Source organism: Hippocampus bargibanti, linkage group LG01, assembly GCF_051943395.1.
Source record: "Hippocampus bargibanti isolate YZ-2025 linkage group LG01, ASM5194339v1, whole genome shotgun sequence".
Lineage (NCBI taxonomy): Eukaryota > Metazoa > Chordata > Actinopteri > Syngnathiformes > Syngnathidae > Hippocampus > Hippocampus bargibanti.
Genome location: NC_142734.1, coordinates 34,082,874 through 34,099,321, shown reverse-complemented (window position 1 = coordinate 34,099,321; position 16,448 = coordinate 34,082,874). Strand labels below are relative to the sequence as shown.

General features: G+C 40.7%; 1 protein-coding gene across 2 annotated transcripts in view; it reads left to right on the top strand.

The window, feature by feature from the left end:
• The window catches only part of LOC148904005 (plexin-A1-like), a 162,613-nt gene that overhangs the window by 14,568 nt on the left and 131,597 nt on the right, over positions 1–16,448 (top strand). For both annotated transcript variants that reach the window (XM_089012558.1, XM_089012549.1), the window contains exon 2: positions 9,789–11,085. In XM_089012558.1, the coding sequence (XP_088868684.1) occupies positions 9,940–11,085 (1,146 nt within the window). In that variant the 5' untranslated portion in view covers positions 9,789–9,939. The remainder of the gene's footprint in view (positions 1–9,788; positions 11,086–16,448) is intronic.

Genomic DNA, 16,448 nt, shown 5'->3' with positions numbered 1-16,448 from the left:
CGATACTATTTCTATGCACGCATGGAGAAAATTACATGCAAACAGGGTCGGATATATCGATAGTCCCGGTTATATCGATATTTTTTCGGACTCCCTTGAATATCGATATAACGAGACTTTACTGTGTGTGTGTGTATATATATATATATATATATATATATATATATATATATATATATATATATATATATATATATATATATATATATATATATAACTTCCATGTGGTGTGATGATATTTATTACATGAATGTCATAGTCCACAATAATGATTTTTTTTGTACAATACAGTACTATCAGTATGTCACTTTTTTTAGGCACAAGGACTTTGTGTAACTATGAAATAACTTTCTTATAATTAGACTGGGAAAATATGAAATTATTACATTAGTACATATCCTTTTGCACAGATCCAAGAAATGCAAAGGTGGTTGGATTTAAGATCAGCGAGTAAGAAGAAGAGGCGTGATAGGTTAAACACTTTGGATTTAGTCAATCTGATTTTAACATCAGCATGAACTTTAATGAGCACTTTCATTTAGATTAAAGATGCAAATGTAGCCTTTGCGAAGAGGTTGATATGCATGAAGGAAAGCGTGTGGGTGTGTGTGTGTGAGTGTGTGAATGTGTTTGTGTGTGCCATGGCCCTTTGTTCATTAGCCCAGTGTAATTGTGTAATTGTGCAGTGTTGCTTGCAGGCCGGGAAGAAAATATCTGTGTGTAAAGGTCACATCAGAGTAGTTCTGACATACGAATAGATGACACACGCATTCAAACCAAGAGACATTATCGCACATGCGCGTGCACACACCTACGCACACGCGTGTCCTCACACAATCCCTCCCTGTAGTGCTCCCAAAACCAGATTTTGACCAAATTTGTGAGGGTGAGTGTGTTGCGTTTGCCTCAACGTGCCTCAAGGTATACATATTTTTATTTGTGCGCGTGTGTAGGTGTGTAAGGGCCCGATTGGACCGACACTGTTTAATCAAGTGTAATATGACTTGGCATCTGTGTTCAGGCTGCTGAAAGATGAGTTACATTATCTCCTGTGTGTGCCTGTGTGCGTGTTGACATCATTGCCATGCATGTGCTCAGCGCCATTTGATCTTATAATCAGGTGAATGCAGAATATGATGAATAAAGCTCTCTGTTGACATCCAGGTTTTGAAGACAGATTGGAACGAAATAGCGACATAAAGCACCGCAAGGGTACATAAAAACTTAACCTGCAGTTAATTGTTAAACACACCGGAAGCGCGTTAGCATTGCGACACTTTTTTTTTCCCCACCGAGAATGAATTGAACCCCTTCAGGGATATAGAGTGAACATCCACTCAAAGGTTGTCTTCTCTTATAATAATTTATCTCATTGTCGCAGTTTGGAATTAACCACAATGGACATTTATGTGTGGTGACATGAAAGATTTTTTTTCATGCCTAAACACATGAGGAAAAAACCTGATGTATGTTATCATTATTTATGCATGGGTTAATAACATTCTGCTTTGTAAACTGTTGCGCGTGATGCGCTAATAATTGTTAACCTGTGCTTGTGGTTTTGGGTTAATCTGAGGTACTTGTGATGAGAGCCTGCTGACAATAGCTCCTATTATATTATTATTACATTGTGTCAATACTGCGAATCTTTGTTCATCGTTTGCTTGCAGGGAACTTCACTTTCCCGCTCATAGTTTGTGGTCAGCGACAGAGTAGGTGCTGGAGGAAGTTCAATTTCCCGCTTCAATAGAGCTCTTTGTGGCCCTCGTTTTGTGGCTGATAATTCATGATCAAAACAAGGAGCCAGGAAACATCAATCCATCCATTTTCAATAGTGCTTGTCTTCATTTTCATCACACTTGAGCTGGAGCTTTTCCCAGCTGGATTTGGATGGGAGGTGGGCTACATCCTTAACTGGTCGCCAGCTATTCAGAAGGCACATTGACCCAAATTGGGCAATCAGGCCAGTCGTCAGTCAGGACAATAGAAGTAATCAGTGGAGCTGCAGGGATTAGTCCTCTGCTCCCCCCAACCTGAGAGCAGAGACCAATTATAGCAGAGTCCGGCACCGCCACGTTTGGACATTAGGGATATATATAGGGCCGAAACTACCAGTAAGACTATAGCGTGCTGACGAAGCTTCTTGGATAAGAAGCGAAACGTCTGACACCTTCAAAGAAGTACAGATGAAGATTTACTCGAGTTCCCCTTTAATTTTTGGCAATGTCAAGTTCTTTCAATGCTCTTTTTTTTGTTTTTGAATGCCATCCAAACAAGACTGCTGAGGTCAAAATGGGGTCAAGAATATAAATTCAGTTTTATTAAATGTTTTAATAGCTTTCTAACAGAAGCGACAACAAGTCTCCTGCAGAGGTGATGACTAAATAGCTTGTGCTACTTGTATCTTCTTGTACAGTACATATCAGTACATCATCCATTTTATGCCCGCATGATTTTTTTATTGCTATTTATATCACAATATAGCTCGTCTCGATCCTGCTCACGTGATTTAATCTGATGTCGTAAAACAAGAAAGATATTGGTCGTTAAAAGCGGTTCGGCTCCAATGTCTCTCTCGCAGACCAGCCGTTGTCAAATTAGTGTGTTTACGTCTTCGCCCTCCTAATGGTGGCTGAACATTTGTTCTGACAGCTCACTTTACAGCCAGCGCCGCCGCTGCTATAAAACAGGCTTCTAATGCAGCGCCCCTATAAACATGGATGGGATACATCCCTAAAGCCTCCACATAGGAGGCACTTAATTTTGACGCCATTTGGGAATTTTATTCAGCCCTTGTGTCATGCTGTGCCTTTTTTGTTCCATTTTCAAACATACAAAAACCCAAAATGTAGGATTTCTTAATGCACCACATGATCATCCCCACCTGTGGTCTGGCCATCCCACCCAACTACCCTAACCTTCATTGTTCACTCCCTCTCATTTTCTTAGACTGCGAAATTGCCGTTCAGTGGTTGGGAGTCAGCCTCAATTATCTACGCCAAATTCCCTGATAAAGAAGTGTGGTTTTGGCCTATTCAAGCACTTAAAGCAGCACTAAATGGCTTTAGCTCCAGGGTTCGTGCTTTCGAGACTCTACACAGAGACACACTCCTTTCCACACGACCCGTGGGAGCTATTCCGTTTTTTTTAATGCTTTGTCAGCACCCATTTAATGCACAGTACAATCGTTTTTTAATGTGGAAAGTGCCGCAAAAAAACCAACAACAACAATGAAATATGTTTTGTTTTTGCATGAGGAATCTCTCTACAGACGTGGTGTGTAATTTGGCCTTCGACCACTGTCAAACGCATACGTGGACAGTTGCGATTGGGAGGAATTTTAAGATTGCCCCTGAAAGAATAGCATAAGCCCAAATATCAAGTCCATCCAAATATCAAGCCCGTGTTTATACAATCAAAAAGCAGTGGATGAGTACCTTTTAGTACCAGTTGGTGCATGTGAATCTTTCTTCCAACAAAGGGACAGAAGCACTACCATGTTCAGAAAGTTGCTATTGACATTTAGATGAAGGACACCAACAACATCAGCCACTCATCATTGAACCGAACATTAATTCAAAAGTCAATAGCAGCAAGTTTTAGCACTGCAGTTGTAGGCACTTCATTCAATAATGATTCATACCGTGGCCATATTTTTCCGTTAAGGGTTTAGAATGTGTTGAGGGACTCATAATCTCTCTCAAATCAGCCATATTCTGCGTTGCTGAAAATGTATGGATACTTTTCCCAATGTTAAGATCGCCATGTTGGAGTTTGTCGCATTGTTTTGGACCACGATCCACTGTGAGGGGAATTTCTGTGTGTGGGGTATAAACTAGCTTTGCAAAAACAATAAAGACAGTTAAGTTTTCATCTTATCCTCCAAACCACTCTACTACAATATCATTTAGAACTTCTCTGATCTGTTTTTGTATTTATTTTTTGTGGATATAATGGCAAAAAAAATATAAAAGGCACCAATCAATCTTTTTTCTGGTTTGAAACAAGTAAATCACCAACTGCATATTTCACTCAACCAATCAAACGATGGAAACATTCCGTTACCACTCAAACCCTGCACAAAGGTAAAACATGGTGAATCGGAATTTTTATTCATTGATTTCAAAACAAAACTCCATTACAAATCTAGCGTCGATGTCATGACGCAACACTCCTGAGTCTGCGGATTAAGTTGACATGGCAACACAATAAAGCTGCGACCTGATAGGACAAATAAAATCTGACATGACAAGAAGATGGGCCGCCAAGTTAATGAAAGTTAAAGATGGGTTGCCAAGAATATGTACCTTACTGCTGAAAATTAGTGCTTAAAGTTTCGTCTGTGTAAGCTCTGTCATACAAGAGTGGTCCATCGATGTTTCTTCAGCCGCCACCTGTAATTCTTTGAAGGTGTCGGACGTTCTCATCCAAGAGGCTTTGTCAGCGCACTAAAATTTGGCTGGTAGCTCTGGCCCTATAGGTTAACTGAGAATTGTTTTTTTTGGGGGGGGCTGCAAATCCTACTATTGTAGTGACACTTTGACATTGAGACAATTCAACATATTAAAAACAAGTGGACTGCTATAAGTCCCCTCACTTGTCAAAAAGCTGTCGCCCATATAACCGTGGCCCGTGTTAGCCAGACTTCACGGCGTGTGAACATAAGCGTACTATATCTATCAGGATTCAACTGTACAGTATTTGTAAAATCCTTAAATCCCTGTGCTGACGGAAGTCTTGGAGACAGAATGAGCATATTGTCGAGGAGACTCACTCAAATTACAAATGATTAGGGCTCCACGACACGGCTCTCTGGGACTTAACAATGCGTGCACCTGTCGTCATGCGCGTAAATGAACATTTTTATGGGTCTGGGAGGTTTATGACTATGTACTTGTTGTAGGCATGTCATCTAATCTGCAGTATACAGTATATGCCAGTAGTTTCTAAAGCGCCCGTGTCAAACTCAAGGCCATGCAGACACGATACAGATTCTGATTCTGATTCTGATTTCCGTGTATAGACATAGACAACAAAAAGCCATTTTTTTTCCACTTGGGTTGGACTATAAATGATATATCCATCATAAAAATAAGGGCTACTAATGCAAGGACAACTATATAATATGATTATTAGGGTTGTTACACAGAATATACGTATTCAGTGAGACACAAAAAGTGTAAATTCCCTGCACTTAAGACACGCACATAGTCCGTAAACAATCACAGAGCACCGCTGAATCTGGCCAGAGAAGATACATTCTGAAAATTAAATTACATTTGATCGAAGGTGACATTTTTTTATGTTTACTTCACTTAAAGTACTCTGATTTGTGGGAAACTGTTACGCTCAGAGCAAATGCCGTATACATTTTCACTCTAACATGTCCCCTGAGGGCACCATAACTATAATTTGTCCATGATAAAAACAAGTTTCATAGCCTTGTGTTTCTCGAGAGTAACTATGTCATGACTTTTTTCTATTTTTTGCCAACACACTGTGTTGTACTAAATTATAGTCATATATACACTCTATGTAAAAAAAAAAACTATTTTTGGGTAGTATTCCTTAACTGCCGGTGCATTTCGTTGCTTGTATCCTCCTGCAGCTGTCCAGGGGGTCAGCGTGTCAATGGTGGAATGTGACTGTAAACGCACCACTGTGTTGTAGGCGCATGTCACATCAACACACGCAGTCCATGTCACATTCCCTTTTCTACGTTCGAGAATGCAGTAGTTTGCTTTGGCCAATTTTGCATTGTCAGGTCAATGCGCTAATCATTTGACCACCCGGCTAGCCAACTGGCAATCCAAGATTATTTTATCACAGTTCTGTTGCTTTGTTTATTATTTTTGGCTATATTATGTTGATAAAAATAGCAGCTTGACTGATAAATTCAGTTTATAGTCATTGGCGGTGTCGTGGTTCATTCATCTGAGATCCATTCAGGAAGCATGATGTACGTAGTTTCCGGTGTATAAGGCGCACCGCAGTATAAGGTGCATCTCCAATGAATGGTGTGTTTTCAAACTTTTCCCAGGACTATAAGATGCACTATAAGGCGCACCTTCAAACAATGAATGAATGAATGAATGAATGAATGACATGTTTAAAAAAATCCATATATGAGGCACCCCACGTTATAAGGCTCCTGCAGTAGATGCTAGGGTTACGTTTTATATATCGCAGCATGCACCGCGGACTACTTATTCTACAGGGGGAACTATTAATTCACATATAAGGCGCATCTGCGTATAAGGCGCAAGGTCATCTTTTGAAGAAAATCAACTCTTTTGCTTGCGCCTTATACACCGGAAAATATGGTAAATGCTCACCCAATGTTAATGGTTGTTTCGATCTTAACGCTCCTTGTGATTGACGAGCAACCTGTATAATATGTAATACACGTTTTGCCCCACAGCTAGCTCGGTAAGGCTTCAGATCATGAAACCCCCCGAAACTGTAAAATGAATGGATCCGTATTTTAGTCACAAATATTGGACAAATGTTCAACTTATGTACCTTGTTTTTGCTGGCAGTTTGTGTGACTGTGGATCTATTCAACAAATTCCCCATCAGTTCCCAATCTAATTCAAAAAGACAGACGTGGAGGCCGTGAGTCGAATCCATCCAGTTGTATTAGCAGCTAGTCAGAATGTCTTTTCCAAAAATGAATTCCAAATAAAAATCACCTCACGTTCAAGTGTCTGTACTCTTCTCGTGCTTCTTCCTGTATCCTCTTTGTTATCCCAATCTGACCCGTGCCGTGACTTTAACTTTGATACCATCTGTTGCGAGTTACGTGGTGTTAAGATAGATCAGACTCATACTCAGGGCATATGCCAGTTTTTTTTTTTTTTTTACTACATCATAGTGAGAAGCTGTGCAAGTACCCCGTGATGCATCAAATATACAATGATAGTTTCAAAACAAATATATCAACTAAACAACATTTTTGGTGCAGCTAATCATGTGTTGGCAGTTTAAGTGTACGTTCACGTGTTTGACATTCCGAAAGACACAAAAACAGAGTAGTCCCTTAGGCAAATACAGTTCAAGCCGTGTTGGAATTCCACATCCAAGCCACGACAAAATGAACAAATACCAAGTCATAATCATTCATGCGGCTAGTGGAACCACATACTTTAGTACACACTTGTGTTCCTATTTTATTTGTGAATTGATTTATTTGTTTATTGATTTATTTTACATTTCTTATTTCACATGTCAAGAGAAAGTGGAAAGGTTTGGAATGTTAACATTTTAGCACTGTCTTAATAATTGTGTTAAAGTTGCTTTATTTTGGATGCATTAGCCTTTATTAGTCTCGCTGTGGAGAAATTTACATTTCACAGCAGCAAAGTGATGAGAGTAAGAGAAAAGGAAAAGAACAAGTAGAAAAAATACAGGACCTGCTGTAAAGGCAGCCACGCTTGCGGCACCATCTTGAAGTCTAAACAACAACAAAAAATGCAATAACAAAATGTGACACAACACAAAAGACACAGACAGTCATTCAATCGTAAGCACTTTCTGCACCCTCTTTGTTGTATGAAGCAGTTTGAGATGAAAGAAGAGAGGATTAAAGCGTCCTTTAATCCAGTGAAAACCGACCTATTCGCTGAACAAAGTGCACCTGTGAAAACGCTGCCCATTACAGGTGCAAAAAAGTACAATCGCCCCAGAGCTGTCCAGCGATAACAGTCAAATGGCACTGTCATTCCTCCCAATCAAAAACGGTGCTGGCATATTTGTACTGCCGAAAAGGGGCATACAGTTTTAGATGTCTTAAATTGAATTACAGTTCCACTGAATCAAAGTGAATCTTTATATTTTCAAATAACTACCATATTTTCCACTCTTAAGGTACCCTTAAAAGCTTTCTATTTTTTTCAAATGCTGACAATGCACTGTATAATCCAGTGCGCCTTATATATGAAAAGTACGGTACACCTTGGAATTAAATCGTACTCAATGTGTCGACAATCGTATTGAATCGTCTCATGTGAAGAGATGCTGCAACAATCTGGTAAACAAGATCAGATGAAGGCAGGATGTGCTCCATCATGTTCGCCGTGATGATCGTCGGCAAGGGATGTGAGCGTCGTGCTCAAGAAGTGCTTTGTATAAATTAGTCGAAAGTGTTTGGCGAAGGTCAGAGGCTCACTGGCAGCTATTAATCAGCAATGAACATACTTCAAGTGTTCCGCAGCTTTACTGAATGTGTCGGGTGAGCTGCAGCATGCCCTCATGAGCGGAGAAATAATATTTACAGGTTCAGACACAGAAGCCAAAACACACTTGATTCTGTGAGAAATGAATCTCCAACATCTGTAAACTTTTCCATTTGGCCTGACATCATCATTAAAGAACAACTTTTAAATTAAAAATGTGTTTTGTTCCACTTCATCAACATTTCATTTTTCCTCGTCATCTTCTTGTCCCAGTTTTGTCAAACGATTCCTCACATCTTCTTCTCCTGCACGTTTGCTCTGTTTTTACTTATTTATAGAATTTGTCGAATATGAGATGATGAAAATAGCTGTTTTAAATTAAGTCTTCCCTTGTGCTCACTGTTTTTGTGAATGTGCAGAGGCATGAGGGCAATTGTCACACATCAGTAAGTGTGTGTGAATAATTGCGTGTATGTGCACATGTGTTTGTGTGTGTGTGTGCCACGTCGTAATGTCCCATGTGCATATGATTGAGTTAGTTCATGCCAGAAGACCGTGAAGTCGGTGGGATCAGTGTGTGATTGTGAAAAGATGCTCCTCGACCGCATACTGTAAGTATGTGTAGTCTGCTCACATTTTGTCTGGGTGTGTGCGTGTCACGGGGCTCTAAACAGGGTCTGTATTGTCCCGATAGGTTTGGCAACAGCGTGGTATTCTGGACCGCTGTAATCATGACCGGGCTAGGGATGAAAGACGCTATTGACAAGAGTGAAGTGTCTGAAGGGAAGAGAGAGAGAGCGAGAGAGACAGAGGAATGTGTTGAATTAGAGAAAGGGAGGCAGCAAGTGAGAAGAGACGTTCCGACTTAAGAAGCGTTTGTCTTGTGCACTTCATGAAATTAACGCCAGGATTTTTCCGCTAAGCACTACGGGTCTCTTCAGCTCAGCGTGATCCAGTGCGGAATGGTAAAACCTGATTTCATAGCGTGAGCTACTTCAATATTTTGACGTAATGGTGACCTCACAGTTTGATCAATGAATTTCACCACAGTCAACTTGATTATACACCTCCCTGACATAATCAAAATAGACATCTAGTTTATTCTTCCCGTTCCAGATATGAGGCTCATGTTCATCTTCATATAGTATTTATTTATGTATTCAAACAAAACTGTTGTCTGTACATCTCTGCACACATTCATTTTAGGCAGACACATACACACACAAAAAAATCAATCACACAGTACAAAATTTAACAACAGTGTCGACACCCTGTAAATATTCAGACTCCAAGATAATTAAACTGAAGAAGGTGAAGAATTTATTTACCTATTGCAGTTGGGGTGAGTGGGGGTGTTCTGAAGCAGGTTGTGTGATTGTGTAAATGTGACTTGAGTCGATGGAGTCAGAAATTATTTATTTTGTCTTGTCTGTTCTATCTACCAACCTAACTACCTACCGACTTCCCTACCTACCTACCTACCTACTGACTTACCTACCTACACACCTATCTATTTATTTGATGTACTTATTAGTTTATTTTTCTTCAGAGTTGTGTGAAAAGTGCACCCGGTAATCTTCTTTGACAATAGTTGTGCTTGTTTCCTTTTCTCAGGGCTTGAGGCGGTCACAGTGGAAGAAAAAGGCCATGAAGTTGTAAAAAAACGAGAGCCGCAAAACAAGAAAACGGGCTACCATCAGTCCGATTGCTGAAACACCTGAAAGAGGCACAAAGAGACGGGAAAGCCTCTTTTCCCACAACAGTCATGCACTCACCTCTCATCTTCCTCCTGCTCCTCCCCCTGTCCATGACCTCCTCCTCTTCACCCTTATCACATCTCCAGTCTTTCTCCCCACCAGAAGGTGGGCTTACGCATTTGGTGGTCCATAATAAATCAGGGGAGATTTACCTGGGCGCAGTCAACTGGATCTACAAGCTGTCCAGCAACCTCACCAAGCTACGAAGCCACCTGACCGGCCCCGTGACGGACAATCCTCGCTGTTACCCTCCGCCGGGTGTCCAGTCGTGCCCCCATGAGCTTGTGCAGACTCCCAATATCAATAAACTTCTACTGCTTGATGATGCCCACAACCGCTTAATTGCCTGCGGGAGTACTTCCCAGGGAATTTGCCAGTTCCTCCGCCTGGATGATCTGTTCAAACTCGGCGAGCCCCACCACCGTAAGGAGCATTATCTATCCAGTGTTGCTGAGGCAAGCACCATGTCGGGGGTAGTCATCCCCCCGGACGCTTTTGGCGGGGGCGGCAAACTTTTTGTTGGCACTCCCATTGATGGGAAGTCGGAGTACTTTCCAACACTGTCCAGCCGCAAGTTAATGTCCAATGAGGAGAATGCGGACATGTTCAGCTTTGTCTACCAGGATGAGTTTGTGTCCTCCCAGCTCAAGATTCCATCAGACACACTGTCCAAATTCCCGGCATTTGACATCTACTACATTTATGGCTTCAACAGCGAGCAGTTTGTCTATTATCTCACTTTACAGCTTGACACAAAACTCACCTCACCCGACGCGGGGAGCGAACAGTTTTTTACTTCAAAAATCATAAGGCTTTGCATGGACGATCCCAAGTTCTACTCCTACATTGAGTTCCCTATCGGCTGCACCAAGGATGGAGTGGAGTATCGCTTGATCCAGGATGCTTATTTGACTCGACCGGGGTCCCGTTTGGCTCAATCGCTTGGTATTCAAGAGCACCAGGAGGTTCTTTTTGCTGTATTTGCCCAAGGCCAAAAGAACAGAGCCAAGCCACCCAAGGAGACGGCTTTGTGTCTGTTCACAATGAGACAGATCAAGGAAAAGATTAAAATAAGGATTCAGTCGTGCTATAGTGGAGTGGGGATACTTTCCCTGCCCTGGCTGCTCAACAAGGAGCTGTCCTGCATCAACTCGGTAAGTGTGTGTGTAATCTGCCTGTTTGATCAATCTTTCTCACCTTACCTGTGACTGTCACTTGAGGTCATAATACACTACCTAAGTGGTCACACTTCTGAACACAGCAAATTAATTATTGTTTTAATGCACTGGTGTTAAGGTCAAGGCACGGGGGCCAAATCTTACCTGCTACATCATTTTATTCAGAGAAAGCATTGCATGCTTGATTTGCAAAAGCAAATCAAGCATGCGATGCTTTCTCAAGTGCCAACCAAAATTTCAAATTGTCCCAAGTAAACCAAAATAACAGTGATTATTTTTACTTCAAATTTGAAAACTAGTTATTCATTAATTTCTAGTGTGCTCTATATGTAATATGTGGAGGAGATGAAACATTCTAATGGTTTACGCAAATTCATAATGGCCCTCGAGAAGAAACCGTAACTACAATGTGGCCCGCGGCAAAAAAATGAGTTTGACACCCATGGTTTATGGCACTTCTAACTGTATCTCGTATTGTGCAATCAGTCATTACCAACTGATAACTTATTTAATTACATTGCTAGCGACCCAGACCTTTCTTTGTATGATCTTAAGAAGTTTAACATCTTGCTTGATTTTCATAGTTCAAGCCCATATCATCCCCATTTTTCTCCCTCTGCGAGAAAATCTTTCATCACACTGCCGTTTATAGTCTAGCCAACAGCTGATAGCTGTTGTTGACAGACACTTTTGTGAAATTGACTCTGAACAATATTCATTTTTGCGTACATATCCTTTCAAGCTATCACGGACAAACAAACTATTTTCATTTTTACAAATCCTGTTGCATGTTCCATAGCCACCCTGAATAAATTGCTTGAATTCCAAGTGTGCAGTGCAGGCCTACTATAGGAAATCGTAGAAACAAACAAACAAACAAAAAAAAAACTCTTCTGTCATCACTGCTCGGGATATTTCACACAATCCGCAATTTGGCCATGGCTCTCCTTCCCCTTTCTACATAGATGAACGTTTTGAGTGCCCTGTATCCTCATGAATTATTCAAGCGGTCGCACCTCGTGTTATGCAGTCGATTCTCTGTAACAGCAGGCAATAAATCTCAGAACTACTCTCCACCTCTCTGTCCCCATCCTATCTGTCCTCCACTGCCCTCCCTTTCTCTTCAGTGTCTTCCAATCCAGCCTCATTATTTGCCACAAATATTTCTTTCATTTCAACACTCCCATTCAACACTTCACATTTGTTTTACCTCTTTGACCTCCACCGTTTTGAATTTTGTCAACTTAAACACCAAATCACCTTTGGTTCCTTTTGTTGCATCTTCTTCCTCATGCCACTAGCACCGCACCCCCCTCTTTTTTTTTCACCAACCGGCTTTGACCTCATCTTGACTTTCCACTGAGTGATGAGGTAAAGAGTGACTTAATGTGTAAGCCGGCGCGCGAATGTGATCTGAAAACACAATGCGCCAGGAACAGCTGATGTAATGAAAGAAGGGGAACGGATTGATAGGGACTGATGGAGATCGAAAAGAAGTTAATAGAGAGGGATATCAAATGAGAAGACGTTACCGCTGCTGAATTATTGTTGAGGTACTGCGTCGAGAACAGAGTGAGGGACTGAATGTAAAATAGGTGCGTGAGCATGTAAAGACTTCACAAGAGATAGGAATAGAAATGACTCATATTATTCAATCTTTACACGAATTAGAAGAGGTCCCAGGTGTCTTACAAGGGTCTCATCTGTCTCACATAAATCATCCCTTGCTCACTTCTCTACTGTAGGTGTGTCAGTACTGGTACCTTTGTGTTATTATGATTATTAGGCAGAAATCCTGATAGCAAATCATTGGAAAGTGACGGGGGAAATGGTGTTGAATTTATTCGGTTTCATTGATTCAGTCAATGTCTATTCGAAGAGTGGCACGGTGTAGACTGGTGAGCATGTAAGTCTCACAATGCAGAGGTACCGGGTTTGATTCCAGCTCCGGACTTCCCGTGAGGAGTTTGCATGCTCTCCCTGTGCCTTTGTGGGTTTTCTCCAGGTACTCTGGTTAATTCTCGCCTACCAGGAACATGTTAATGGAGGACTCTTATTCAGAATCAAAATCAGAATCAGAAAGCCTTTAATCGTCCCACAACAGGGATACTTGCATTATTATCCGTCGATGTGACCGCTAATGTTAATGGTTGATTTTCTACTGTATGTGTGCCCTTTGATTGGCCAGCAACTAGTTCAGCGTGTATCCCACCTTCTGCCCAAAGACAGCCAGAATAGGCTTCAGCATGCCTGCAACCGTTGTGGGGATGATCAGTTCAGATAATGATGTATGGATGTTGAGTCTAAAAAGGGATCCACATGATTTTTTTTCATCCAACAATTCAACAAAACCTTTTCAGTGAATACGAAACAATTCAGGCATACCTCAATTCATTTTCCAGGGTATCCCCCAAATGGGATACATGTTCAACCAATTCCAGAAGAGCCATTTTCAACTCTTTAGACTCTTCAGGAATGCCCTCTTGAGCCCTTTTCCATTTTGTAGTAGATGACTCCCTGTTCCTTCACACCTGATTCAAATTAGCAGGATCATTATCACACCTGTCGGAGCTTGCTGATGAGCTGATCAATCGAATCAGGTGGGTTGGAGGAGTGACATTTGGAATGTAGGCTGAATAGGAGCGCCTGAGGCCCGGACTTGTGAACTTTAGCTTGATCTATAATTGAGACCCACACATGCAGGTTGGACCAATATTATCGATTCCATTTCGGAAAAGTAGGACACTGTGCTAATTGTGAGACAGTGCCTTCCTACTTAAATTCAGAATTTTTTTTTCAAAGCTCTTTTTTCATATACTGACAAATTCACCACAACACTAAAAATGGCACATTTGTTTATTTTATTCAGAATATTTCCGCTGCTTACTTTTACGTTTGAGACTGACATCGGGAAATAAACATTCAACATCTCTGTCACAATCCCAGTGGTAACGTGTTTGCGCCATGTGGCCTTGTATTCTGAATCCTACTTGTGTGCTTGCAATTATGCAAATGAGTTTACAGTTACTTGAGTGTCCTTTATGGCCATCTGTCGTTTTGCCTGCAATCGATCAAGGTCGTGTCAGGCACATTCGCTCCACCGGGACACGGCTCTTGACGAATTTATCATCTTAAAGGCATTTTCAATGTTTCTTGAAGAAACCACGGGCCTGGAAGCGTATTGCCTCATTCATTGTGTTGCGGGGAAACTTTATAAGCAGGCCTGTTTTGAGCAACAAGGTCTTGCTCAGTCAGACAAAACTCCTTCCTCTTCTCAACCCGGCGGCCGTCAAATACGATCGAGATGTGCTTTACTTAAAGACATTTGCTACAAAGTGTCTTTTATTTGTACCGTTAATCAGTTGGCAAAAGTGTTGGCTCTACAAAGTGTTTGTGCTACTGTGATTCTTATCGGTCTTTTTCTACATTTACTGTACATTTAAGGGCTGTTTGCATTTTAGAATGGACAATAACTCAATGTCACAATATTACAGTTATTTTCAGGTGATTCTACTCTGTCAAGTGATACTTCAATAGTTGGCTAGTTTGCATATTGACAATACGGAGCCATTCAACAAATCAAAATACACACATCTAGCTGTGACACTATGTCACATTTTCTACCAACACACTCCTACTAATGCGGACATCTTCAAGCCATGAACAATGTCATACTTGCTTTATTTTCCCACTCACAATCCACGTTTTTAAAATCAAAAACTAGGTCAAACAAATCATTGATACAGCAGCTCCTGGCAGCATAGTCGAATGGCCTTGAAGCTATTTTCACTCAGAGGCAAAGATAACGTCATTAAAAAGCGTGATCGCTTGGTCGAGAGCCTCTCCATTTAGCGGTCTAAAAAAAATAACATTGGTTTTACAACTTACTTTCTCTTTTAGGACACAGAAATGATGAAACCTTAGGTAAGCGATTGTGCTTTGGTCTTGAATGACATTTGTCACTGTCACTTATTAAAAGCAAGGCTAAATCTCTAAAAGGGATTTACATATCACAACTGTATGGGCAGCCAAGCTGCAAAAAGAATTCACTGTATTACCCTTAGTCTAGATCTGAGTCGTCACATGATTTGCTTCAAAAAGCTACAAGGCTCTTTCTTTCCATTTTCAAGGACAAATACAGCCATCCGCATCACAAGGCTTGTGAGTAGTAATGACGCTTGCGATGCATTCTGTATTATGCTTCCGAGATTCAAGCATTTCAGTGTCGCATTGTCTCTTTTTTGAAGGGCTCTTGGAATTCCTTACTGACTGTTCACTGAATGTATTTTTGAAAAGTTATTCCTTAAAAATAAATAACTACATAAATCACCTTTCACTTTGTTTTACCATCAGATGGCAATGATAATACCTCCTCTAGTGAGTTGTAATACTTTGATGACACACAGGGGATCTCCATTTAATTAATTGCATCCATCCGTCTTTGTGACCTCTCACATTTAATTACTGTTACTGGTTATGAATTAGCTTCTTTTCTCGACGCCGACATTTTTCCCCCTTTTTATATGATGTCACTTTTCACGGAATTATGTCACTGAAAGATGAGGCACATCAACTTCATGAGAATTTGTCTCTTATATTCTATACTAGTAATGTCCATGTTAAAATGCCTCTGCTGGCTCAGACAATTAATTATGCTCAGTATAAACGATTCAACCCAATTAATTTTTTTTGAAAATCCAGAGTTTCTAATCCATTCACGGCATAATATATTGCAAAAGACTTCATGAACTCCAATGATCAGAATTGGCTCTGTGTCAATGGAAGTCTAGCAAAGCCAAGTGTTTGATTCAAAGAATTTAAAATATAGTTCACAATAATGTGATCATAAGTGAGTGGAATCATCATCATAATTATAAATTTGGTTTTAAAAAACAAAAATTTCAAGGGGAATATACTCTGGGTTGGCATCCTACCTAGGCGAGGATGGCGACATCTGACATCTGTGGAACCCAAGTTTAGCCCTTCAAGCATCAGTGCATTGTATTCTGTTTCGTAAAATAGGCCCTTTGTTGAGGATGTGATTTTTAATCCAAAGCGATTTAGATTGTTAAAGTTTGGTAATCCAGTTATAGCTCTTATTTTGACCTTGGTCAGAAGAGAGGTAAACTGATTCTTTTGTCAAAAAATGTTTTGGGCAAAGTACCATCCCCAAATTTATTCGGTGCGGATCAAGCTCCGATCAGACCTCTGGCAATGTTTTTTTCCGTCTCACGAGCGGTCAGCATTTGCTTTTTGTACAGCTGCCCCCATTTCAAGCTCAGATAACTCCAGTTTAGAGTTAAACTTAATAATATTATTAAAGAATATAGTCTAAGGTT